Source organism: Caloenas nicobarica, chromosome 6 (assembly GCF_036013445.1).
Source record: "Caloenas nicobarica isolate bCalNic1 chromosome 6, bCalNic1.hap1, whole genome shotgun sequence".
Lineage (NCBI taxonomy): Eukaryota > Metazoa > Chordata > Aves > Columbiformes > Columbidae > Caloenas > Caloenas nicobarica.
In genome coordinates, this window is record NC_088250.1 from 42,302,266 (window position 1) to 42,330,174 (window position 27,909).

Below are 27,909 nucleotides of genomic sequence, written 5' to 3' on the forward strand. Positions count from 1 at the left end.
GCCCATGGACTTTCTCCTTTCCTACCTTTGCTCTTCCCCATAGCATCCACAGCTTTTGGTGGTGTGACTCTGCTCCCTCCCTGCTTTGCAGTCTCAGTGACCATGTCCCCCACTGGAAAATCTGTTTGAAATAGCCATTAGGAGATACTTTAATTTCATGATCTTTTACTAGCAGGTGGTTACAAAGCACAGATTTCCTTAATGAAATAAGAGCACAGCAAAACTTAATTTTTAACTTATCTGAAGTTTAAAAATTAGCATATAACAACAATGTGTGCTTGAACCATTTGAAAAAAGGCCAAGATATAACCAATGTAAAAGGAAAAACATAGCAATCACCATTTTACAAGATGTATGTGAATATTGTCTGGTTTTCACTTTGTTTTAGACAATTTGGAATTTCCTCACTGATCCGGGATGCCTCAGTGTTCAGTTTGGGCTTTGTTTGTCTGGGTGATTCTGGTGTATGTAGGTCACACAGGAGCTCATTAAGTCACCATCATCATGGAAAACACCCTGAACCAATTAACAGAAGGGCACTGGGCTTTTTTTAAACCATTGATACTTGCAATAACATTTTATCGTCTTCAAGTTGTACTAAAATTCCTGCTGAACTTGCTTTGATGGATTATGAACAATATGAATTTTAATTGATTCACATGCATTAAGAGAGAAACAATCTCCGTGTTTTACATATTTTTCCTGTTGCTATAGTGACAACGGATGTTTTTGTGACTCTACATCTCTAACTGTTTTTGACAGGTGGTTTGTTACATCTTGACAGCTGAAAAGGACCACGGAATAGACATCAATGACACCGATGCCTTGTGGGGAGAAACAGGTATTTATTGCCATTCTCCTGTTTTCTAATTGAGTTGCTCATTTAAGAAGTAAGAGTATTAAATTTTCATTTTTTAAATTTTTCTGTCATAAGTGTCATGGGAAAATACCAATTTTAATAATGAAATGCAGTTTATAAATACAGAGGTTTTTCACTTATTAAATCTACTCATATCATGTATTGAAGAGTTACTGTGTATTAAAATTACTGTGAACTACTGACTTCCTAATTAAATGGAAACTTGTCTGTGGAAATACAGTGCTTCACGCTTCAGTGTAGAATTCCATAGGATTATCTGTTGAGAATTTTTTTTTTTTTTAAATCTCGCTGGTTTCCAGGAAAAGCTGGGCAGTTTCCTCGTTTGTTCTAATGGGGCAGTGGATGAAAAGGCATGCCTTTGGGTGGATGGGAAATGCCAAATATTTTTTAAAGACAGACTGTGAACTGTGCAGCCTGCAGCTTTTTTACCATACGTCTAGCATCTCTATGAAAATCCATCACACCTTGAAGCAGCATAGAACAACCTCAGAGGTGGTTCCTTTTCATACAGGAAGGTGTTCAGAGCAGCTCGTTTCTGCTCATGTGTTTGTACTGCTGTTATCTGCTGCAATCCGGGCTGGTTCCGCTCTCCGTGGGCGCTGTCTCAGTAGAGTTTGGTCTGGTGAGTCCTTCAGAGCCAAGGACAGCTGAGATTGTCATCTGAGACCGTCGTCCCGTCCCTACGGGCCGTCCCTTCCGTGGGGCTGAAGGCCATGGCTGTATGGTACAGGTTTAAGGCAATTTAAACAGCAAATTAGAATTAGGAGCAGGTAAAGTCATGTACCTCATGAAATGAGGGGATCCAAGGGTGGGAGACTTTTAAGTCTGTTTTCTAAATTTGCTTAGTTTACCCTTTACTGTGTCTTAGCTGGAAAAGGCAATCTTCAGTCAAAGACGTCTCTGAGATGTTTTTCCAGCCTCATATGTTCTACACAGATTAGCTAATTTGGAGCATTACTAGTGAAAAGGGATAGAAAATAGCATAATTTGGGCTGCTCTCAGCTTTTGCAGGTCCCAGGTGCATCAGAGCTGATCGTTTTGAGTGCAGTGGCTGGGATTCCTGAGCAGCCTCCACTCCTGATGTTTAAGCTGACCGGAGGAGTTTTTTAGTGTTCTTACACCTGGATAAGCTGTAGGGAGTTATGTTGTTGCTGTAAGGTTAGTTACGCCAAGAACCAAAGTGCTGGTACTGAGAGGATTAAAAATGTGAAGTTTTTGAACAAGACAGATTGTTTTGCCTTTCATGTTAATATCTCTAACAGTTACTTTCCAGTTTTTCAGGTCTAAACAGTTGATGTAACTGTAACATAGTGAATTTACTACTTCCTGCAGTGTTTGTAATTTCATTTAATTTCAGCATCCATTGGGATTTTTAAAAATTCTACTTTATCACGTTTGAAAATGCTAAAAAATGAGTAACAAGAACTTAACAATTTGACCCCCTTCTTATTGGAAAATAAAAGATACTAGGATTTAGAAAATGGAGGCGAGTCCTTGGCTGCTTTTGCAGAAGTTAGCACATGAACTCATTTTCTTCTGATGATGCTTCAACACAAACATTAACAACAAAAAAATTTAATTTCAAGCTCCATTTAAAACACACAATAAGTTGATGCAAGCCAAATGGAAGCGGGGAGACAATTGTGATGGGGAAAATACTTTATTTTCAAGCTTCAGTGAGTGTCCCAGGGCAAAGAAGGGGCATCAGGGGCCACAGGAGAAGGTGGGGCTGGGTAGACGTACAGCGCTCAGCAGCGGTTCATCAGTGCGGAGTCAGAAACAGCAGTGCCCGGTGTGTGGGATGAAGGTGAGCTGTCCAGGACACAGACATCTCCTGTTCGATAGCACGTCGCTGCTGGGGATGGAGCAAACTGTGCTTCCCAACTCGAGCTACTGTTGTCACCTTCACCTTCGGGAAGGGCCTCATGGAAGGAGATGAAGTTTTTCTTGTCATGAAAAACACGGTTAATGAAAAGGGAACTAGAACTGCCTCTGGCTGGCGGGCTTAGCCAAAATGTTCATAAAGATTCCTTTTAACCTACAAACTGTGCACAAGATACAGTCGTTATCTTTGAGACTCATGTTTTTATTAGCCGGAGAATGCCTGTGGCATATTGATCCAACCCGATTCTGGCTAATTTGAGTCCAAGAGTAGTTATGAAAATCTTATGGAGCAGCAAAGTTGAAAACATGGGGGTTTCAGTAGCACTGAGCTAACGTGCACGTGTCAGAAGCAGAGGCGAGGAGCTCAGAGGTGACGCTGCTGTGTGTGTTCAGCCCTGACAGCGGCGGCGGGCCGGGGGAAGCTGGACGTGTGCGAGCTGCTGCTGGAGCGCGGGGCGGGCGCGGGCAGGAGCAACCGGCGCGGCGTCCCCCCGCTGAGCTGCGCCGTGCGCCACGGACACCGCCAGGTCAGCGCCGCGCACCGGTCCTTCGGGAAGCAGCCCTGGCTGCCCCACCTCTACCCCGTCATGAATCCCTGTATGTCTTCTTACACACATTTGCACCAACCTCTAAGGGTCGCGTTCAGACGCTCACTTTTTAACTTATTTAAAGTGATTAACAGGCTTCGAACGTGCATTGGCCACACGACAACCTTAGTTATAGTGTACCTGGAAAATAATACGTGAGAGTTTAAATATTTTATTTCCAGGAGCGAGAACAGAGGCAGTTTCAGATCCTTGGCACTGCTGCTGTGTTAGTGGGGAGAGACCCCTGGGGTCTGGAGCGCTCCTCGCGCTGCCTCCTGCCAGGACAAGGCCCCGGGTTGCAAGCAGTTAAGACCTGAGTTGCATGAGATTTCTCAGGGATTGCTAAAAACAACACCTTAGTCCTCTTCCTTAAAAGATCTTGCTATTATGACTGAAATTCAAATCTGCCAGTTCATTTTTAAATGGCTATTTTCCGTTCCAGATTGCTAAACTTCTAGTGGAGCATGGGTCTGATGTGAATTTGAGCGACAAGCAAGGCCGAACTCCACTTATGGTGGCTTCTTGTGAAGGACATTTGAGCACTGTGGAATTTCTGCTTTCTGAAGGTAGAAAATAAATAGTGGTTCAAGGCTGCACTGCGTGAGTTGGGTAGTTCTGCCTATTAAACAGGACATCTTCATAACAAAAGTTAATTTTGATTTTGCAGGTGCAACTATTTCATCTGTGGACAAAGAAGGACTGACAGCTTTGGGCTGGGCATGTCTGAAAGGGCACAGGGAAGTGGTTCAGTATTTAGTTGAGAAAGGAGCAACAACTGATCAGACAGACAAAAACGGACGAACGCCCTTAGACCTGGCAGCGTTTTATGGAGATGCTGATATCGTAAGTAGAACGAACAGTAGAAAAACTAAGCATGTATTGAATACAAAACAAAGCTTAGAAAAAATATTGCCAACCAAAACAGAAAGGCAATTGGAATGAGTAGCCAGCACTGTGAGCATCATGAGTGCAGTGCAGCATTTACTCAGAAAAGCATTTTCTAGATCTGGTTTTAGTACCAAGGTAGTTGCGGTAAAGTCCAGCATTATGCCATTATGTTTTACAGTGTGCTGTTGCACTTCATCGTGAGTGTTTGAAATCTCAATAAAAAGTAGCATTTACAATTTCTGTGTTGGATCAACTGGAATAAAAACACAGCCTGTGGGACATGAAAGGCAAATAAATGTCTTGTTCAGGCTCTGTAAAGCTGCCCAGGTAGATGACCTGACAGGGCCCGTCGTGCATCACAGAATGTCAGGGACTGGAAGGGACCTCGAGAGCTCATCCAGCCCAATCCCCCGCCGGAGCAGGAACACCCCGATGAGGTTACACAGGAAGGTGTCCGGGCGGGTTGGAATGTCTGCAGAGAAGGAGACTCCACCACCTCCCTGGGCAGCCTGGGCCAGGCTCTGGCACTCTCACTGGGAAGAAGTTTCTTCTCATATTTAAGCGGAACCTCCTGTGTTCCAGTTTGCACCCATTGCCCCTTGTCTTACCGTTGGTTGTCACCAAGAAGAGCCTGGCTCCATCCTCCTGACACTCACCCTTTATATATTTATAAACATTAATGAGGGAGAGATGGAGCAAGAAAAACAATGCCAGAGGAGATGAAATGCAGAAAGATTTTGCTTCCCCATCCTAAGGCAGCATTACTTGTCTTTAATAGGTATCATCTTGCATGGTTTGCATGACAGGGAGAGAACTGTTAGAAATCCTGACATTTTTCATCCTGCAGAGATGGCACTGAGCACATCCCGGTGTTACTGTCCAGTCTATATATGTGGAAATACAAGACCTGAGGTGTAAAGTCATTTTTTCTCAGTTCGTTCCACAGGCCATTTCAGAAGCGGGACAACAACTGAAATTCTTCTTTCAGTCCTGTACCTTTCTCACATACTATCTTCTTTCTCTGTAATAAATGTCACAAGAATTTAAGGCATTTTAGGTGAAGTTTTTCTGAATCTGAAACGGACCGTGCATGCAACTGACATCAAAAGTATACAATAAGTTTAAAGCCCGTGATTCAGAATCCTCTATATCTTTAAAATCACAGATATTTTAAGTGATAGTATGTTTTTGTTCTCCTGCTTCAAAACTCTGCAGTTAAGCACAATTCAGAAGCCTGACCAGACAGGGATGCGGTTTCCACAAAGCGCCTGGAAGGACACGCTCAAGTCTGCAGGCGCTGTTGGCAGACGGAGAGTTCCCCGGGTGTGGGAAGAACAGCAAGCGCAGGCTCTCCAGCACTTTATTTATGGAGTTCACATACACAACGTCCTGCCAAAAACAGCAGCTCTTGAATAGAGATGCTGCCGTACAGTAGAACTTGCTATAGCATGTTAAGTCCCATTCTCCCTTAGTCAGAATTAACTTGAAGTTGTAAACAAGCCCTTAGATTTGGTGCTGCCTGTAACTCACTTTTTCCAGAAGTTGCATCCCGGGGCTGTTCGTGCGGCCACGGGTGTTTCTGGGTGACACCGGCTGCCCAAGCAGGAACGTCTGTCCTGCTGGGGAGCGAGGGACGTCCCGACTCCCGCACACCCGTGTCTGCAGTGGTTTTAAAGTGGCGTTAGCGTACTATGGACTCGGTGTGCTTCGAGGAAGATGAGGTTGTAGCTTAACTATTTCACTGTTCTGCCTCTCCTACCAAAACCAATGTCACACGGCTGTCTTGTTTCTTCTCACAGGTGCAGTATTTGGTAGAGAAAGGAGCAACGATCGAGCACGTCGACCACAGCGGGATGCGGCCGCTGGACAGAGCCATCGGCTGTCGCAACACGGCAGTGGTGGTCATGCTGCTGAGGAAAGGAGCCAAACTGGGTAAGTAAAGCTGCCTTTGCTCGGAGAAACCACGGAGTGTCTGCACTGCCAGAGCTGCTGCCGCATCTGCAAAGGAGGTTAAGTATGTCTGGAAACACACACCAGGTGTTTGCAGGGTGTGTGGTTTGCAGGTGCCCGCTCCAGAGCAATCCATCTCTTCCAAAGGCAGGCACTCAGGACTCGCTTCAGAAAGCAGGAAATGCAAGTAGTTTTATCCTGTTCCTTTCTTTGATGTGTCGATGAGGAGGTCTGCAGGAGCCAGTCTTGTGTGGTTACACTATCATGATATAGTTAAACAAGAAAATCATGATTATGCTGTTAGTCATACTTAATTCTGATACTATTAACAATGTAGATTAAGAAGATTTACATTTAAATAAATTATAGAATTGTACATTTTTGCAAAGGGTCCAAATCCTGTATATATGTCCAAATCATGTATTATTAGTAGGCAAGTAGATGGTGCAGCTGTGTACGTGATAATTATTGAAACTCTAGTACCTTTAAATCATCATTTATTTCTATTTGGGTGCTACATATGATCAAATATGGATCCATACTAAGGCCTGAACTTTCTCATGACTTCCATCCTGTCCATGGAACAGGCTGCCCAGGGCAGTGGTGGAGTCGCCATCCCTGGAGGGGTTGACAGACGGAGATGAGGTTCTCAGGGACACGGGGTAATGGCGGGATTGGGGGTAACGGGTGGACTCGATCTTAAAGGTCTTTTCCAACCAAAACGATTCTGTGATTCAGTTCTATTGTATACTGGCTTTAGAGCATGGGGAAAATGAATTGGACCGTGTAACATCTGGCTGCTGTCTGTGTGGGGCAGGAGGGGGCACGTATGGATATATATGTATTTTAAATACATGTGCACACACTCATCATAGTCCCATGCACGTGGAGTATCTACAGCAGTAGGATTAGGCTTTGTAGTGCAAATAGATATCAGAAACACGCTTTCTTTCCCTTTGTCAGAGATCCTTAAAATTTAACTTGCAGGAAATGCAGCGTGGGCAATGGCCACCTCAAAACCCGACATTCTCCTTATTCTGCTGCAGAAACTGATGGAAGAAGGAAATATACTGTACAAAGTAGGTAGATTTTTTTTTTTTCTAATATCAAACATTATAATTGGACTTTCATCTGAAAGTAGATTTACGTTCTTTAGAGTTTCTGTTCAAACAAGATGTGTCCTTGTACATCCTCTCGTGTTGGGGATGAGACCAAGAAATCTTGAGAACCCAAGGAAAGAATTATTGAAAACTTCTGTGTAAAACAAATAAATAACAATTTAAAGCTGGATAAGTACATTTTCTTTCTGTTGAGCAGGCTGCTCTGTGAACATTTGTAGCAGGCAATTGCTTCTTTAGAGCAGCTCGGTACATAAGGTGCTCGTTTGGAAGTGCCTTGTTCAACTAAGTGACATTTGGGCATTTCCTTTTCTTCAGGATCACGGGTTTTTGTGTTCACACAGAAAGTACACCAGAGGACACGTTCTACTAGAAGCATCTGGGCCTTAGAGTTTGAATCAACTATATCAGCAGATATTTGACTGTTCTGTTTAAAAAATAAAGACAGATTTAAATAATTAATTGTATCATGCATGAGTTGTACATATGTGAATATTTCTAGTAGAAGTAGAATGTATTAATGCAAATATTATCATGGTGAAAGGTACGAGTTTAGAAACAAACACAGCTCTAGTTAACACGCAGGTTCTCTCATTTGTGTGTGTGTGTGATTCATACTGTAAGAAGTCTGGCTCTAGCTTTGCTGTTTGACGAGCACCTGTTGGTAGATGTCAAATCTAAATGTGCTTTTTTGCAACAGTATTGCAGTGTTAAGACTTTGTGAAAGCCTCTCTTTCCCTACATGTGTAGAAAGGCAAGATGAAGGAGGCGGCGCAGCGCTATCAGTATGCCCTGAGGAAGTTTCCGAGGGAAGGATTTGGAGAAGAAATGAAAGCGTTCAATGAGCTGAGAGTTTCATTATACCTGAATTTATCACGGTGTCGCCGAAAAACAAATGTAAGCTCATGCTGTTAACCTGTTGCCTCTCTGGTCTTTGGTGTAACCAACAATTCACTAAACTCTTATTCTGTGTTCTTGTTAAATGAAGACCAGGTGCATTACATCTAGTGCAATTCTTCTCTGAAAGTCTCACATACCTTATCAAAGAATGCTCTGGACTAGTCCAGTCCATTCCCTGATTTTTCTTGTTTTTCTCTGGATTCCTGGAGCTTTAACTGCTCTTGCTGACCGGTAAAGGTGACATTTGATACTGCAGAAGCTATCAGCGCCTTTGAAGCAGTGCCATGACTAAAGTGTGTGCAGCTTGCTTTTATTGTCAGTGTGTAGTGAGTACATTTGTTTAAATTATCAGGACTTTGGTATGGCTGAAGAGTTTGCTACCAAGGCATTGGATCTGAAACCCAAGTCTTATGAAGCCTATTACGCCAGAGCAAGAGCCAAGAGGAGCAGCAGGTACTGTTTGATTCTGTATATCTGCCTGCGCAGATCTTTTATTTAACTTCTAACACTTTGAATAACTGTTTTTCTTTTCCGCTAGTTGTATTTGGAATTTGCAACAGAAATTATTTTCCGTGTGCACTTTCCACTTGTATTAGGTCTCTGTATGAGTTAAAGCCAACCAACCCCAAAAAGCAGTACTGAATACTCATTTGGATGATTATTAGGTAGTCCAGAAAGTAACTCATTGGTATGAAGTAGTAAGCAGTGCTGAGACTCAGATTTGCCCTGGGTTTTTATGAAGTTTATTTTTTTTGTTTTCCTAACCAGAAAGCTACTTGCTGCTCTTGCTGATCTACGAGAAGCCACACAGCTGTGTCCCAGCAATCAAGAGATAAAACGTCTCCTGGCTCGAGTGGAAGAAGAATGCAAACAGTTCCAGAGAGCACAGCAACAGAAGCATCAGCCACCACAGCTACTGCAGCAAATGAACAACTCTGATAATGAGGAGGAGAGCATTGTAGAAGATGTGAATGATAATTGTAATCTTCAGGACAGGGAGGAAGAACGGCCCCACTCTGAGGAATCTGTTTCCTCCCCACAAAGGCTGCCGCGTTCCTTAGCGGCTGCGTCGTACAGCAGGACCCTTCAGGAAGGTGCTCAGCAGAAAGCTGGAACCGCGTCCCCTCAAAGCAGAGCTGGCAAGAAGTACCTGAGAGAGCCAGGGTTGATTGTGCAGCCAACAAAGCAGGCACAGATCGTTAAAACGAACCAGCACCTGAGCTCCGTCCAGCCCGGAGCAAGAATGGGAAGCAGTCAATGTCATACAAAGACACAATCGTCCTTCCAGCATCTTCCCCAAAGTCCCTTGCCGGTCCGACACGCTAAAATTCAGCATGTGGATGGGACAAGCATGTTACCGTCTGGAAGTGTTCCCACAGGTCCTAGTGCTGAACTGTACAACGAGTTTGTCTCCAGCCAATGTTCCTGTTCACAGTATGATGAGAATCTCTCCTCTCACTCTTCTAGAACTGCAGACAGGTTAACGGCCCCTACTCAAAAGAACGTCAGTGAAGCAAGGCAGCAGGGTCCTGGAACCGGTGCAGTCTCTGCTGCCTCTCCGTCCGGTAGCTCATCCAGCAGCTTAACCTCAGCTGGTAGTTTTTCAGACAGTGTTAAGGGCCCAGACGTTCGACTCAAGGAGAACAACGTTAACCAAGTTCAGGGTTCCATTGCTGAACACAGACCTCGCAACACCCCGTTCATGGGGATCATGGATAAGACTGCACGGTTTCAGCAGCAGAACGCTCAGGCCAGTCGCACGTGGCACTCTCAGGCAGCAGATGGACTATCAACAACTTCTGGGGGCATTCAGTCCTCAAACTTTGAGCAATTCTCAGTCAAACAGCACCAAACTAAAATTTCCTCTGCTGGTGCTGCCCCAGGAGATGGCAACCAGAATGGTGTGCAAGCTAAGGACCGCGACGAGCTGAAGTGCCAAATCTCTGCCCACCCCCAGGACAACACAGCCCCTAAACCAGCTGCACACTTACACCCCGATGCTCTGAGTGGTAAGGAAGCCCATCTAAGCCATGTCACAGCTGCAAAACCAAAGCGATCATTCATTGAATCAAATGTATAAGTATATTTTTTGTATATTTACAGGGTTGCAAAAAATTTGCTCATAACATCATGGCCTGTTATTATACTTCTATACAAACTCCACCTGGCTGGTCACTGGTTTATGGGGAACAACCACTCTAAACTGTCCGTGCCATCGCAGGCCAGTTCAGTAACTGGAATGGCAAATCCATGCAAGAGAGTCAGTTGGGATCATCAGTCCACCAAACTGGGACCTCAAGCAGAGAAATCTTTTCTGTTACCGCTTACCATTAAGTAAGACTTTCCTTTTCCATAGGGCTTTCATCTTGGCTTTTGGCTCTAGTCCATCTCACCACTTAGATAATCATCTTGCCTCTATAATGCTTGAGTGTTTACTGCTCAAAACAGTGTTCAGGAAGATCTCTGCTGCATAATACTCAGATCTGTATATGTATGGGCTTTTTTAAAAATCAGAGTATTTTATCACTTTTCTAGTGGGCTCTAATTTGGGTTGCATGATGTACATTTAGGAAGCATAAATAATTTGTGTATGAGTAAAATATAAGCAGCCATGTTTTGACATGTAAATATAACTATTTTTCGTAACTAGAAGAAATCAAGTAAAATAAACAGTGACATTTGCATGTGTATTGAAAGGCTTTGACCATATTGGTTATTGCACTGAAGAACACAATATTATGGCATATTAACAATAATCGCACTTTATATAGTTTATCTAATCACCTTTGGGTGCTATCTTAAAGCAAAATGATTTATTGTTTATTTGTGAAAAAGGTACAGCAATGAGATGTTTAGTAAGTGTTTTCATGAGAAACCCAAGAGATGGATAGAGTGAAGATGAAAGTTTGAGGAAAAAGTGTATGTGCGGCTGCCTGACAAGATGAAGTTGTGAAGCTGTTTTGGAGGAAATAATGTTTTGTATCAGCAAGAATGCTCTGAAAATACGGGCAGTGACATTCTTGAGTGCACCAAGTTGGAGTGGTCACTTGACAGAGTCACGTCTGGTTTGTATACAGTGTTTTCTGTACATTGTAAACAGCCGTACCCATTTTTACAAATTCTGAGTTTGCATCATTATGCTTTAGCTTATTTATTGTTTACTGTTTCTTTGATATTTTGTACAAGTCCTATATTAGTCTTGCCCTCTAGTTCTATTTTTGCACAGCTACTGTATTTTTTCCATACAAAATAAAGATTATTATTATACCTGTCGTATGAGGTGCAGTCACTGATGGTTACAAATCTCTCCCAGTTGTCCCAACTACATGTTCAGTAATAGGGATCAGAGAAAGACACATTTTTGTTTTTTAAATTAGAAAAAGAAATACTGATTATATACTTTGCTTATCTTCTGAAAGACTAACTTGTCAAAATCAAGCTCAAAACTCATAAATGTAGTGAAAATTTTAAGAAAACTTTACTGGAAAAACGATGAAGCTGAATACCACAAAGAAAAATCAGCAATAACTTTAAAAACTTTTCAGTAATTTTCTAGGAACTTCCATCAGTGAAGATTTTCTTTCCAACTAACATTTAAAGGACAGCCACAGATCAGAACAGAAACACAATTTTTTTCTTTCCAGTTGTTTCTGATAGAATTATTTCCTTTAGCTACATATGGTTTCATTTCAGTTAATTTTACCACGCACCTTCAAACCTGAGCAGTGGATCCGTGTTTCTGCTCAGTCTCCAGCCAGCGCCCGATGGCCATTTTCAGTGTCCTGTTGGGTGTGAGCAGCAGGGAGGGCAGCGGCAGGTTTGTCATGGGGCTGGAGCGCCTGTTAGTGCTGATCCAGTTCTCCATCGCCTCCTTTTCATAGGAGTAGCCATCTGCAAAGAAACCACAGCAAAATCTTCTACCTCAAAAGCTCCGGCACTGCTCCGCCATACAGAGTTTAGCTATTTCAATTTCAAGTGTAAGGGAATCAGTATTTCCAAACAGGAAACATCACCCAGCCCTGTCCCACCCAGGGGATGGTCACTGCTGCAGTCAGCAATTAAGCCACGTTTGTGCGTGACCAAGGTACACAAGTGGTGAACAGCACCAAATTACATCAGTTCTTCCTGGGTCCTTATTTGTTGTTAAGGAATTCTACACAGTGAAGTTCATTACAAGGCTGTGAAAAGGAATCATCGTGTTGAAGCAGCGGTGAGGTGACAGGCCAGGAACTCACACTGACAATCAGCTTTTCTAACAACAGTGCTCTGTTCCTTTAAAAAGGTTCCTTTAAAGGAAATCAGATCATGCTCATCAAGTTGCCTGCAACTGAAGTTGCTTAGCTCTGTCTAGAACTAAATAAATTATTCTGAAGACACAGTAATAGCCTTTGTCAAGCGTCACCAAGCATTTGCAAATAATATACCCCCTTCCCTGCCTTACAAAAATATATCACAATGTCTAGATCTGCTAGTTAAGGACAACGGGAGAGGAAAGATACAGGGTACTGAATCCTTACTGGACATAAAACACAGTTGGTAAGAAAATATCAGTTGTTAGTTTAAAAACAAACAAACAAACAAAAAACCCCTGTGCTTTACCAAAAATGCATGAATAGCATATTCGTGTTAAAGTTCCTGCACACCGTAGGTTAATAAAATATTAGCATTTCATCACAATTTCAACAAACACTTCCATTTAGGTGGATCTAAAGTTCTTGAGCAACTTCTTAAAAATTATTTCACTTCAGGAACCCTTCCTTTATAGTGAAAAAAGGACAATGAGAGCTGACGGTAAATATGAACAGTTCAGGCTACTTTCCCATTTCTGTCTGACTGCAAAGCACCAACACACTCTACACACACAGAGTGAAAGTGAAAAATCTTTTTTACTTGGCTGACAGAAATCAGCAGTTTGGCATTCTACATTCTTTTTCCTTAGATTCTACATAGCACAGTGCCATAAAAGTTTTACTTAACTCTGACTTAGCTTACTGATCTAATCAAAATATCCAGCTCGCATCAGTTAGTTCCTTTCTAATCTCAGAAATACCTAAATTCCTCCAATTTCAATTTGCAGAGTTGCCCTCGTGCTGCCGTCGGCTGCGTTGTGCTGCAGGGATCTGTTCCGCGGGCCGGGCAGCGAGCGGCAGCTAGGGAACAGGGAGGTTTCCAAACACAACTGTTTCATCTGTCTCACCACAAACCAACCTTCCTCCTGCTGCAGGCGCTACCGTTTCTGTTCTTAGTCATCAACGTCTATAAAGACAAAGCGTGTGAGGAACTCCCAGCCCTGCCCCTGTGCTGAACGCAGACAAGTCCCATGTTCCAGGCCAGCAGTGCAACACACGAACATGGAACAGCTCACGAGCAACACTTCTTAGATCATAAATACTAGAGCTGGTCACGCACACAGTGAACATTTTATTTTAAAAGGTTAACAGTTTCTCTTAAAAAAAGCCTATTTGATCTTGTAATCTGCATGTGAATAGTGACCAAAAGTCATTTTCAGATTTTCAACAAAATTAATCTGCTCTAAAACTATGTATCCTTATTTCAAAATTATAAAAAGAAAAAATATATGCAAAACTGTCCTCCTGTTATTGTTTAGAAGCTCAAGCCCTGTTAAGTGCAGTGCTTACCACTCTGGCAGTCATCAAATGTTTTCATATTTTGAATGTTTTTTAATTCTCAACAGTCTGGCCTGGTACCTCAAAGCGGTATGAAGTTGTCAGTCACTGTTTACAGAGCATCAAAAACATACACTGGTCTTGTGATGATCACACACGCTTCCTCCCTGCCCCCAAGATTAGAACTATAAAACACTAGTTCTGCATAAAATGTTTAACTACACAGCACCTTCTGCTCCTTGCGTATCTCAGTTCCAAGGTCTTGCTGAATTTAAATGAATTTAATTCTGTACAAACTTTTAAGTGCCACATACATGGTGTGCTAAGAGTAGCAATGAGCTTGGTTTTTTGTTCCCATCCCCCCGGGTGCACAATTCCATTTTGCACATGCCAAGACAACTCTGTAATTACACTTGTAATAATACGTGCAAAGGTACATAAACGAAGGAACATTTAAAACAAACAACAACAGAGAATCACAAACAAACAAAAAACACAAAACACTATACAGCCTCATCAGCAGAGCTGACACCGTGCAAATTGCGTGATACAGTATTTTTCTCCGTATCAGAGATGTAATTTGACAAATTAAACATTTCCCAAAGTTCTATTTTGTTTCAACAGCTAATTGGAACAGTTTATCTTTCAACAGCTGATAAGATACACCCATTTTTGTGTTCCTCCACCTATCTTTACTCTAAGTCATTCATTTTAGTCAACATAATTTAAAGACATACCTGCTGCAATGACAGGATCCTTCATAAGCTCCCTTGTTATGGGACATAAGAACTCCTCAGGGACAGCAGCAGAAACAGAGCCCATCTTCATCCTCAGGTCTTCAAGCTTCTGGAGGACTTTACTGCGCAGGCCCAGAGACTCTGAGAAGTTATTTGTAGATGGAGAACACAGACACGTAAGGCACAGAGATTAGTTCTTGCATTAAATCAGCAGTTGTGTTACAGGAGACACAGCTCCATCTCGCCGCCCCACCTCACACAGAACAATCTGCAGACACCCCGGCCACTGCCACCAACAGCTCAATGCAGCAGCTCAGGAACAACGGAAACGGACAGTAAAACAGACCACCACCTACCCCCAAAGCACCGAGTGAGGACTCTCAGAATCACAGCATGTCCTGAGTTGGAGGGGACTAACAAGGATCACCAAGTCCAACTCCTGTTGCTGTGTAGGACAACCCCAAAATTCACTCATCACCCTCGGACCAGACCTGCAGTCTGGCACAGGGTCCTATTTATGTCACCATTATGGTGATGAAGTGCTACATCTGTCACACATCAGCAGGGAGGCATTCAGATGCTGCTTCATCTCCCAAAAAGTCTAATTCAAATGAGGCTGAGCACACCGAGCACAAGGACCCTGCTGTCGGTGCAGCACCACACAGCACATGGAGGGGTGTGAGATGTGCCCCCTTGAGCCCTCAGGAACAGCTCGGGGCAGCGCTGCCCAGGCTCCCAGGGGCTGCGCTCCAGCCGCGGCACCACGGCCTCACAGCACCACGGCCACCCGGCACCACGGCCCCGCGGCACCACGGCCCCGCGGCACCACGGCCTCACAGCACCACAGCCTCACAGCACCACGGCCTCACAGCACCACAGCCACGCGGCACCACGGCCTCACAGCACCACGGCCACCCGGCACCACGGCCCCGCGGCACCACGGCCTCACAGCACCACAGCCTCACAGCACCACGGCCTCACAGCACCACAGCCACGCGGCACCACGGCCACGCGGCACCACGGCCCCGCGGCACCACGGCCACGCAGCACCACGGCCCCGCGGCACCACGGCCTCACAGCACCACAGCCTCACAGCACCACGGCCTCACAGCACCACAGCCTTACAGCACCACGGCCACGTGGCACCACGGCCATGCGGCACCACGGCCTCACAGCACCACGGCCACCCGGCACCACGGCCACCCGGCACCACGGCCTCACAGCACCACGGCCTCACAGCACCACGGCCACCCGGCACCACGGCCACCCGGCACCATGGCCTCACAGCACCACGGCCACCCGGCACCACGGCCACCCGGCACCATGGCCTCACAGCACCACGGCCACGTGGCACCACGGCCACGCGGCACCACGGCCTCACAGCACCACAGCCTCACAGCACCATGGTCACCCTCCTCACTGCCAAGTCTGTGCACCAGCCACACTTGCAGTAGAACATGACACCAACAGGACAGGAAGGTGGGCCCCCATGAAGGACCACAGGTTTATTTAAGTATCCTCAAACTGATGGGAGTACTTACTATTACCCGTTTATTGAGAAGAGACAAGAGCTGTGAATCTCAAAAAAGAGACGTATCTGTGTTTGAGACAGCAGCCATTCTTCCCAACTTAATTGTGAGCAGAAGAGGAAAAAAGAAATCTGATAATGGGAAAAGTAATTTTATAGTTCTATAAACTGTCACAGTACAATTTTAACCTGTCAAGATCGGAAATGCATCCCAGATATCAGTAATCATGTTGCAGCAGCACAAAGCATTTCTCCCTTTAAAAACTGCTTTATATCAAAAAAACTGCGGTGTAACGTGTCACAATTTTTTCTTCCCGTCTAGTAGTGGTAAATACTACTCTGGTTAATCTTCCATGTTCGGTACTAAAATGAAAAGTTGGTACAACAGCCTTCCCAGCACTGCCCTGCTCTGCTGCAGACGGACAAGCAGCCCGGCCCGAGCACCAGCGCTCCCAGCTCCAGCGCACAACGGACCAGCTGCCTCACAGCCTGCGGGCCAAGGGGTCACACAGTCACACTGGTACACAAACCAGCAAACCACAGAGTTAGAAAAATATATGCAAAGAAATTAACCTGCATTTCCTTAATCAGGGTTATGAAATGACATATGTAAAGATAAGGGCAATGTAAGAATTTAAATATAGTATTGAAATACAAGTTCATGCTTATTCTTAGGAAGAGTTTGCATGGCAATTTTGTAAAAATCTACAAGATCAGTTTGGGATCAAGAAAAATTGAAAATATAACCAAATGGAAGAAAGGTAAAAAAGAAACCAAATAATTCTGTAGATGTAACTGAATTTTGAGGGCATCTTCTTCAATCTTCATCACATGGGCAATTTTTCCTAAATTCCTCTCATACAAACAGATTAAAAATATTGCATCCAGTTTGCACTTCAATTAACTACCTCCTGATTAAACCTCTAGTCAGGGATTAAAGAATTATCCATGACACATCATCTTTTGAAAACTACTTATAAAGAACACTTAAAATAAGATTTTGCTGATATAGGCAAAGCACGTGCCATTTTCTGTTAATCTATACCGAGGAATTCCCCAAAGTTTACTCGTACTTCAGTATACATGTAACGCATGGTGAATCACAAGTGATTCAAATTCTGCTCCAAAATGTTGTTTTGAAGCTCATTCTCAGACTCAGAGTTTCTTGATGAAGATGTGAAACGGGAAAGAACTTATTCACACTTTAGGTACGTACCTAGAGCGAAACCTTAAAAGCAAGAGGAAGACAAAAACCCCCACACCTTTGACAGCATATTGCTGACAAAGACAAACTCAGCCTGATCAGAGATTCCAAAACTCAGTGTATTCATCCTTGGTTTAGGTTAGATTCCAAGGACACCCTGCAGTGAGGAAAGGCTTGAATCTGTTCTCTTTACATACCCAACCTAAGTCCGGAGTCACATGGAAAGACGCCTTCTCAACGTGCTGCAGAAGGGAAAGCATTTGGAATGCCTCCAACCTCTTCACCACTTGTGATCTCACAGTACCAATCACTTTGCAGGGCATTAACCCCTAAACTGAAGGGGCGGTTTTCCAAGAGTTGGACCTAGTCTTTCCTCCTGCCCACCTCTGCAAACAAACTGCAGCCGAGATTCACTTTGCACTGACACATTCAGCCCGACCCCAACAGCGAGGGTGCGGGCATGGAACCACGTACCCACCTGCTACCCATAACTGGAACAGGATGTGCGTTTCTCTTTTTTCTGACTCAACGGCATCGCAGAATTGAATGAAATGTGAGAAACCCTCAACTTTCTTGAACATACACAAGCTTTTCAGACAGAATGTACATAATGGTCACTTCACTTTTGCTCAACATCTTACAGAGTTTAATACAGTGTTATCCACATTGTATGACAATTGGGTTGGAAAGAGGCAAGTTTCATTTACATGGTAATGAAGCATTCTTTCAAAAAGCTGTCAAAAACAATCAAAGCAGCTAATGAAATGTTACGTGAACCACTTGCTGTCACTTTCTCTTAGATTAAATGCCTTCAAAGGCTAGAAGATGCCCTTTTTATTAAATGCAAAACAGAGCTGAACGAAAGACTAACAGGACAAGAAATAAGCAGCTAATAGAAAATAACAAAAGAAAAAGCTCCTATCCTATCAATCATCAAGTAAAGTAGTCTAAAAAAACCTCCCTTTGCAAAGACTGTAGAAAAACTAGAGAGTTTTTTGGTAAGATCTTATGGAACTCTGAAATATTGGATTTTTAGAGCAAAGAAAACAGATTACCAGGAGAGAAAGGATGTGCTAATTCGAGTATTTTTATAGTGATAGATTCCTAAAATTTAGTTAAACTGGAATTTGAATAACACCAAAAAGCACACAAGTTTTAGGCAGACAGTATTTTCCTATTTTGTAAATACTCGAGCCATGGCAGATAGAGAGAAACTCCTCAAGTCAAATATATCAGACTGTAATTTCTATCCTGTGCCAATTATAGTTGTAGAATGATACGTAGAAGTGGAATCACAGCATTTACCACTTCAGAGCTGATCAATTTGAATGATTTTATTTGGCAACTTTGAGTAGTACATTTCATTATTTTCTTTTAAAAACGTCTTTCGTATGACCATGAAAGTGGAACTCATTGCTTCACATCGTATATACGCTGGCTCATATTTGTGGAACAGCTTATGTTTATTAAGACAGTAAGTGATTTCAGTTAGAGCTTTTTAAAAAATTCTTACAGCTGCTGATACCAGTGAAAATCTGTCTCCTTATCCTACAATCTTATGACGGATGTTAAAGTACCTACTGAAGAAAAAGCCTGGCAAAAGACCAAAGCCTGGAGAATACAGACTGAGCAATGAGCATTTTATCTGATAATGGGAAGAACACACTGAAGCTCATCCATACAATCCATCCTCACCGCATGCCACCACAGCTCATGAAGAGGCAGAAAGCAGCAGATTCCCATAATCAGCCTGTGTTCTACACGTGCTCTGTCTCTGGATGTCTCTTCACATCCACCCTTTGCACCTTACAGCCTGCCTTACAATGTACAACTCCGATTTTACTTTCTTATTTGACTTTGAAATGGTTCTTGATGGTGTCATTACAAATCTATCAGGCAACACATGCCACTTCAGCAGACTGATAAGGAAAACTGTTACAGAGTACTCTATTTACCAAAGCCAGGATCATTAAGTATACACAAAATATGAAATTCCTTTTCCACAACTTAATGAAAAAAGATCTAAAAAGGAAAATAGAAACAAAAGCAGGTAAGACCACTTACTATGGCATTGTTAGTGGAAGTGTATTTTATGTCCTTAGGTATAAGCAAACACACAAAAAAAGAGTGTTGTGGATAATGTGGCATTAGGGATTTTTATCAGCCCTGGTAATAAAATAAAAACGCATTTCAGGGAAAAAAAAAATCCATCTATGGAGCTTCTAACTCACTTTCATTCCAGCATTTCACATTTACTCTAAAGATGAAAAACTATTTGGATTTCTATACTCTTACCAATTTTTAATTCATTAGTCAGACTTTCTTTAGTAAGATTCAGTAGTTCCTTGCCATCAATGTTATTAGTTTTGAAAAGCCCAACAAAGTCTGCTAAGTCTTGTGCACAAAGCCAGGCTGAAACATCGTCCTCTGACCAGGCCTCAACGGCTAATTTGGATTCATTTTCTACCGTAGTTCCTTTGGAAATGAAAGAGAAAAGATAATTAAAAACAAACAAACAAAAACACACTCCCCCCCAAACAACAATGAAAAAACGCCAGTTGTAAGAACAATGGCAGTAACAAACGCTGTTTATCAAGTGTTCCAAGTACTAAACATTTCCCAACATCTAATAAAACAAATGCTTATTAAACATTACTTCAGTGGGGGGTAATTTGGGTTTGTCTTTTACCTATGGATTTTCAATGTTTAGAGGAATTTAATCTCTCAGATGCCTACCCTTCTATCAAATTTGAACTGAACTAAAAGACCACAAAGTGTCAGCAGACAACGGAACCAAGTCTCAGACTTCCTTAGAAAAGCAGACCAAAGTCCAGACTTGTGCTATGAACAAATGACCTACGTACTTTTGTTCCACCACTTCTGGTGCTGATATACTTTGTCACATTAATTATCCTGGGTTTTTTTCACCTATAACAACTGGTAAGCTCTATTTGTTGTTGACAGTTATGTTTGCAATTAGCATATTTTCTGTTTAACTCTTCACCAACAATACTTGTCCAAAAAGTTTTTCAGCACTCTGGGAATAATATTAATCTCTTAAAAGCTGTCCAGAGAGTCAAAAATGGCGAATATCAGAAAAGAAGTTATAGCAGTAAAAAAGCAAAAATACTTCTAATGTATCTTTTATTTTAAAAAAGTAAAAAAATAGTACCTCTGTAGGACATTAGTAAGACCACTCCAGAGAAAACATAAATAACGTGCACATAATCGTGAGGTTACAAACCAAGTGCATGAAATAAAAAGTGGGGTTTTTGCATCTAAAGAAGGTGTTAAACAATATTGTGCTTTAAATTGAAAGAACAGATCACAAATACTTGACACACTAACCTGCACAGGGTTGCTTAAGGTCAAACTGCCATATGTTCACAGTTTTATCCATTGAACCTGTGGCAAGTAAGGGTCTACATGGTGCAAAAGCACAAGTTGTAACATATCTACAAATAAAAATAAATGTGTGAAAATTCACAAGAAAATAATTTAGTTTCTTTTATTTATTAACAGTAAAACAGAATAACCATACTGAATTCTTACCTGGTATGCTGAGTCAAAGTCTGAAGGGTATTGCCAGTACTCTGTAAAAGAATTTTTGTAATTTCAAATCTTAAAGAATAATACATTCATTTCTACACTTTCTTTCAAAATAAGGAATAATACTGTTTCTTGGAAGACGGCAGAAGTTACACAACGCTGCCAGGGCTGAGCAGCAGCAGAGCCAGCGACGGCAGCCGAGCTCCCCGCTGCAGGCCCGTCCCCAGCCCACCGCCACGGCGCCCCGCACGCCCAGCCCGCGCGGGCCGTGCAGCGCGACGGCGCCACGCACGCAGCCGAACCAGCGACGCCCACAGCCTGCGTGCTCGTGTGGGTAAAAACACCCCCTCTACCAATCTAGGTGAGAAATGACCAAAGGTGAAGAGGTCACTGAAATTCAAATGGGACTTCATGCTACAGTCCTTCAATTGGGACAATAATTCATCGCACCTGTGCTTCTATGTGGCCACTGGATGCTACTAAAAAAACAAATCTCTGAAGTTCTGCAAAGTTTTAATTTATGATCTGAAGGTCTTCCTTCTAACGAAAGGTATTGTTTCTTTGACAGGTACAGACAGATTGGAAAGACAAAGAGCAAAGTTATTCTGAACGACTGATGGATCAGCACTGCAGTTTTTTGAGCTGCCCCTCGTGAGGAAAGTGCCCCATTTCAGCTTGAAATCTTTTTGCCTCCTATGAAGGTTTATTGTTCCCACTTCTCCTCAACAGCTGTAAAAGTTATTGTCTTATTTGGTGAAGACCTAAGGCCATAACAGCTTACAAATACTATTAAGAAATACTTATGCTGTGGTTTTCTGCATCTTAAAAGTTTTCTGGGGTTCCAAATATCTCAGGGACTTCTTACGTATCTGTCTAAGCTACAAACTACTAAAATAACTGGACCAAAAATTGAGAAAGTATCAATTAGTGATTTTGGTGAAAAATTTTAATCCTAATTGAAAAATTCTATCAGTATAGTATGTGCAGAGCAAGCTGGAGAAGCTTAAAATTTATTCATCCTTCATTTTCAACAAAATTATTATTATTATTTTTAATACTATAAAGTACTAGAGGTAAACACCACATACAGGTGAACCATGAAGAATGTAATAACAGTATTATAGAAAATGCCTAAACAATATGTTTAAATAAAAGACATTATATTTAACATAGAAGTCTCTTTAATTTTTTTATTACGCTTCTATTTTATGGGCATTTTATATATAATTAACTAAAGAATTTTACGTCAAAAGCTACAGTCCTTCCTGCTTTAGAAGCTAAGATAAATTAAGGATAACAAAAAATCCTTCTACTTCAATATGAAGATAACATGTAAGCATGGAATTCATTGAATAATGCTTTACTGTAGAGAAATCAAATAACAAACTATTCAAAGAAATGTAACTGAAGGGAGAAAGACTGATCAATTCTCAAGAGGTATTTATCCTCGAACTCCTTCCCCAGCCCCCAAAATGCACAGTAAACATTGTGGGCTTACATAGTTCCTATTCTTTGATATTTCTTTACATTGATAAGACGCCGCAGAAAGAGTGCTCACATTTAAAGACAACAATCCAATGAATGATCTTGCACTATGCTATACTTACCATTTCATGTATTATGACACACTTGTCCACAGACCTTTTTAAAAAAAGAAAACAAACACAACACATTGGCATTAAAAGAATGCAGAGAGGAAAAATGAAACTATTTTTAATTAAGAGGAAGAAAACAACCTTTTCCACAAACAAAAAGAAGAGCAAACAGATTTCTTAACATTACTTTATGAAAAGCTTAGATACCTAAATCCCTGCCCTTCATGCTCACCTTAAAACACCACCACTGACTAGCTGTACCTCCAGCGTGAATAAACCCAGTAGTGAAATGGGAAAACTCTGCAGCTGCAGGAGGAGGGCTCCCACCCCGCTGCCTGCACAGCGTCTGCTCTGGCTTTGCGAGCCGCACCTGTGAGGCACACGCACATGCACAGAATCTGACCATCCAGGATCTACTCTCAGCACTTCTATTTCTTTTTGAAACCTTTCCATTTTCAAAGCAAGCTAGAGGAAGTAGTGCAATGCAATATACAAAATCCAGTGGTGCAATGCAATCAATACATTAAATATTTCATGAAATACAAATTGCATAGTTATTTACCATGACAGCAGTGTTTCTTGAAAGACTTTATGGGATAAACATTTCACCTATGACAATATAAGCGAAAACAATCCATGTCTAATGGAAAATAAAATAGCTCTAGATCATAAACGTTAATAATGACCTTCAATTACTGAAAAAGACTCCCTTAAAAGTAACACAAACCAAAATGTCAAAGCAAGCTATCGTCTCCTGATGTTTGTATAGTTTTAAGTTTATTTGCCAGCTATTATTGTCTTTTCTTTTTCCTTTGCAAGACAGCAGGTTTTCTGTTTCAGCTTAGAAAATCTTTGTAAAAAAGACAATTAAAATTTAGAGTTGAGTCCTACAGTTATCTCAATCATGCACTTTTTATGGAAAAAAGGCTTGTGTTGCCATATTCTGGGTGTGGATCAGTGAGGAAATGTTCATAATAATTTCAACCAAATCTATCAAAGACAAAAATCTCAAGATATTTACCTTTCTAAAAAGTTCCTGAAAGTACATAAGTGAGAAAGAATCCTAAACGATGTCCCGAAGAGACTGTAAGATCACAGTGTAGATTTGTATTTTTAATAGATCCTAGAATCATTTTGGTTGGAAAAGGCCTTTAAGATCACTGAGTCCAAGCATTACCCAACACTGCCGAGCCAGCTCTCAGCCCTGCCCCTGAGCACCACGGCTACACGTGGTCAACCCTTCAGGGCCGGTGACTCCACCACTGCCCTGGGCAGCCTCGTGCTGGAGTATCCACAAGAAAGGCCACAGAAATGCCCCAAAACCAGAAAATCAATCTCGTGCCAATACTCAAGAGAACTGAGCTTGTAACATCCTAGATTTCAAACTCAATCACCCACAAGACATAGACCAACTGGAAAGGGACTTCAATAGTTCTGTAGGTCACACAACTACTCCTTAAATATTGGGAATATATTTTGAAGTCTGCAACTCTTTTGAACTTCCAGGTTTACAACACTGAAGCCTGAACCCGGACGGCCATCTGCGTGACATTTAAACAAGTAAAAGATACTGCTTACCCTGAACCCAACAGCTGCCCATCATAAGAAAACGCACAAGCCAGAACTGGGGCAGAATGTCCATTCAATGTGCATTTACGTTTTAATTCAACACCTAAAAGAAAAAAGTAAATTACTACACATGGACATATTTGACAAAGTATAAAACAAGCTGTTTTTAGAAGAATAAAGCTGCACCAAAGATTTAACTCTGTGACATACTGTCTACAAAAAAGGGGACAAAAGATCAGAGACAACTTAATTTTAACATCTCTGACTTCCTCACTTTGTAGCCTTAGCATGTCTAACAATTTTTTATATAATTAAATGTGTGTCTGTACACACAATATTCATCCTTACAGACTTTTATATAAAAGAGATTACAAAAAAATACCCACTGCAGATGTTTTTGGCCATCTGCCTAGTCTCCACATAGCAGTCACACATCTACACTGCGGTTTTAGCAGGAGTCAACACTGTTTTCAGTTCTCCAGCTCTTGCTCAAGGGCCAAGATATACTGAAAGATGAAAGGAAACCTCTCCCTGGACTGGTAGGTTAAGAGGTTTCAACCTATCAACCTGCTCAAAGGCCACAGTAGAAATGCTACTAGTTACCAAAAACTAAAAATGCTAATTAAAACGACATGTTTATCATGACACTAAGTTTGAGAGAACTGGGCAAAATTTTTAAAAAAGCTTTACTTTTACAATTGTTGATAAATAGATCACTGAATAAAATCAACAGCGCCCAGTCACAAAGTGCTGCGTGCCTTCGCTGCTCGCCTGCTCAGCAGTTACAAGAAAACTTTCAACTTGCGCTTAGTTTGGCTGTGAATCCATGACAGCAGTACAAATTTGATCTTAGATGTAAATTGTCACTAAAGACGTAAGACATTGGAACAAGAAAAAAACATCACTACACACACCTGAGAAATCTGCAACCAAAAGAAGCCAGAGCTTGATCTGATTATCTTGACCACAAGAAGCCATCTGGAAGTATCTGAATCCATGTTCACCATCTGATAAAGTTCAAATATATTAATGGGGCTTGGAAGTACTGAAAATAACAGCACATCAGTAAACTACATCAGCATTCTGACACTGGAATATGGTAAATTTCCTTAATCTCAGAACTAATTTTAAAGAGTGTTAATTAAAATAATTGCAGAAGTCCTAAAACCATTTAGAAGTAAGAAATATGTACCACTGCCACACTGTTCCCTGAACAAGTAGATAAAAACCAGAACTGGGCTCATATTTTAAGTTTTCTTGATGGTAAATGTTTGATTCTTCTGTCTACTGAGGGCAACAATATACTCTTTTAACCTAAACTATATGGTTATATCCATTTCTTCTACAGTTCAGTAGTTCTCAAACTTAACCACTTAAGCATGTGCAAAATTTGAGAGTATCTGGCAGGCTATTTTTATAATTTTAAATGTTCAAGTTTTCATTTTTATAAACTGAGTGATATTTCATGACTGCACTCCAGCCAACCACTCAAGAAATACTGCATTAAAGATTAAATACAACAGTAATAGTTTTACAGCTTTCCCCTCTCTGTTCAGTGGATATGAACATTTCTGAATTATCATGTTCTATTCTGAATGTGTTGTTTCAGCCCATTTTTTTTTTTTTTTATTCTTAAGTCCTGTGCCAAATTATTTCTGCTGTTCTACTCCACTGGGCTGGCGCACGAGCCTGGCACAAGTTACATAACAACCCTCAGTGGCATTATCTCTGCCAGCACCAACTCTTAGAATTCCTACAAGAATCACCAGGATTAAAGCTGGAAATCAGAAGATCATAACAGACATTTTAAGGGCTCCTTTTTCCAGCTCTGTAGTTATCAGAAACGTCAAAATATTTACTGTCAAGTGTCTTACAAAATAACCCCAGAGACTTTATCTCCATTTTTCCAACACATAAAGTATATTTTAATTTCACAGAGTTATCACAATAAAATCCTAGTATACATAGACCTGTTTGTTCACAGGAACAATCAGAGCTACGACGACTGTGGCAGATCTTAGGACTTGCCTCAAATCTGTTAAACATTAAAGCATCAAAGTGCATCATTTTTGCACAGTACTGCATGTTTGTGGGAGACAGGAGATTCTGGGCTTACTGCTCCCCCAAATTCCTCCAACTGAGAAAGTCAGGTGCAGGAAAACAGTCTATCTGTTCACATCCCACAGCTCAAGCATTTAGCTTCTAAGGTTTACAGTTCTCTGCACTGCTGTAATCCAGCCCTGCTCCTTGGGGAACCAATGCATGAAAGAGTAAAGCGGGAATGGTAATCAAGCACTGCATCTTCTAGGGCCCTTGTCAGCCATGGCAGACAGCCTTCGCTTACGGACCCTGCCCAGACATTTTCCAAAACCCTGATAATTAGCTACTGAAAGCTACCATAAGCATGCTAATCACCTTGGTTGTTGACCTAGTACGTTCCTTGTCATCAACCTGACCACAACTTTTACTTAAGAATACCCAGAATATTGTAAAACATCAGCTCTTCCCACTGTACTTTATATCTCAAGCACTGATTACAAAAAGAATATGAAAACAAGAGCTTAAGAGAAAGAAAATAACTTTTCTTTTCCATGTTCCTCCCGACAAGTCAAGTAACTAACCAGAAATGGGCTGTGAAGAAATATCACAGCAGGTAACACCAAGATCATGTGCTTTTTCATTATGCAGGCATCTCATTTTATCATCCCAAATGGTTAAATCACCACATGATGATCCAGTGACAAAGAAATTTCCATTAGGAGAAAATGCACAGGCCACCAAAGAACCATCTTTAACATTCCCAGATCTGAAAAGCAAAAGTACATGAGATATGAATTTAGAAAAAGTAATGTTCTGAAGAAGTGATCTCTAAAATGCAATCTGACACAATAAGCCAAACTGTTCTAAGTTTTGCACTTTGGAACCTGCTAACAGAAGGGAGAGAAACACACTAACTCTGGAAAGAGATGCAAAATAAGCATGGCTGCAGGAACCAGGACCTGCTCTTTGACTGCAGGAGGCAAAATGTGAGATGATGCGCAAAGGCAACAATTTTAACTGAGAGAGAAAATAATTTTCAAACTAATGACAATCTGCATGGACTCACCATTTGAAAGGCACAATGCACTGTTAAAATTCTATGGCAGGATATATTGTAAAAATCAGAGAGAGATATACAGCTATCATAACACAAACGGGAAAATAAGACACCCACAATTTCTCTGTTCTATTTTTAAAGACAAAACAGAACACCTACTAACCCACATGATAAACTGTAGCTGAGTAGAGTACCTTGTAATTTATGATATAGGGTTAATTTTGGACTACTCATACACAAAAGAGTGCAATGTGAAAAAAATATTTCTATATTTTAACTAAGTCAGCCAAAGCACTTCGTAAAAGTGATCTTAGAAGAAAATTCCTTGCAGATATGGAAGTGTGCTCAATCCTCAGGAAGGAAGTGAGGTCCATCTAACACCCCCCAGGTTATCTGATAGTAACCTAAAGTCAGTTGGAAGTGTCCCACTCCTTTTAATGGACACTAAATCCTCATCCTGAGTGAAACGTCTCATCAGTTCTCTCAAATTCTTAACTTCTTTCCTAACTTTAGACAGATGTTATACAATTGCTGCTCTAAAACGTGAATGATGTCTTGCCTAAGTACAGATTACAACAACCAGACTGAAGACTTCATTGAAAGACTTTGAAGATCACCCTGTGGTTTATGCCTTTAACTGTGCAACATCACTAAAAATGCTCATCTGCTTTGTTTCAAATGTTTATTGGACACCCACGTGAAATGTTGACTCTCATACTTAACCCACTCAGCTCCAATACTCCTCTCTGTCACTGTTACATCTTAAACTATACGGTTTCAGGATATGTCAGTAGTT

At 41.5% G+C, this 27,909-nt stretch overlaps 2 protein-coding genes across 13 annotated transcripts in view; one reads left to right on the plus strand and one right to left on the minus strand.

The window, feature by feature from the left end:
• The window catches only part of TANC1 (tetratricopeptide repeat, ankyrin repeat and coiled-coil containing 1), an 86,959-nt gene extending 75,493 nt beyond the window's left edge, over window positions 1-11,466 (plus strand). For 9 of the 10 annotated variants that reach the window (XM_065637486.1, XM_065637485.1, XM_065637481.1 and 6 more), the window contains 9 exons: window positions 763-841; window positions 3,158-3,291; window positions 3,794-3,917; window positions 4,019-4,194; window positions 6,039-6,171; window positions 7,177-7,268; window positions 8,058-8,204; window positions 8,560-8,660; window positions 8,976-11,466. In XM_065637486.1, coding sequence (XP_065493558.1) covers window positions 763-841; window positions 3,158-3,291; window positions 3,794-3,917; window positions 4,019-4,194; window positions 6,039-6,171; window positions 7,177-7,268; window positions 8,058-8,204; window positions 8,560-8,660; window positions 8,976-10,287 — 2,298 coding nt within the window. In that variant the 3' untranslated portion in view covers window positions 10,288-11,466. The remainder of the gene's footprint in view (window positions 1-762; window positions 842-3,157; window positions 3,292-3,793; window positions 3,918-4,018; window positions 4,195-6,038; window positions 6,172-7,176; window positions 7,269-8,057; window positions 8,205-8,559; window positions 8,661-8,975) is intronic. The other variant, XM_065637489.1, reaches the window with a different exon arrangement.
• Window positions 977-27,909, minus strand: part of WDSUB1 (WD repeat, sterile alpha motif and U-box domain containing 1) — a 30,916-nt gene continuing 3,983 nt past the window's right edge. For 2 of the 3 annotated variants that reach the window (XM_065637492.1, XM_065637494.1), the window contains exons 3-12: window positions 26,638-26,822; window positions 24,931-25,023; window positions 24,026-24,119; window positions 22,460-22,493; window positions 20,856-20,896; window positions 20,652-20,758; window positions 19,599-19,778; window positions 14,572-14,712; window positions 11,918-12,098; window positions 6,159-6,448 (exon numbers count right to left, since the gene is read on the minus strand). In XM_065637492.1, the coding sequence (XP_065493564.1) occupies window positions 11,920-12,098; window positions 14,572-14,712; window positions 19,599-19,778; window positions 20,652-20,758; window positions 20,856-20,896; window positions 22,460-22,493; window positions 24,026-24,119; window positions 24,931-25,023; window positions 26,638-26,822 (1,054 nt within the window). In that variant the 3' untranslated portion in view covers window positions 6,159-6,448; window positions 11,918-11,919. Of the gene's footprint in view, window positions 1,598-6,158; window positions 6,449-11,917; window positions 12,099-14,571; window positions 14,713-19,598; window positions 19,779-20,651; window positions 20,759-20,855; window positions 20,897-22,459; window positions 22,494-24,025; window positions 24,120-24,930; window positions 25,024-26,637; window positions 26,823-27,909 lie in introns of those variants that run through there. The other variant, XM_065637493.1, reaches the window with a different exon arrangement.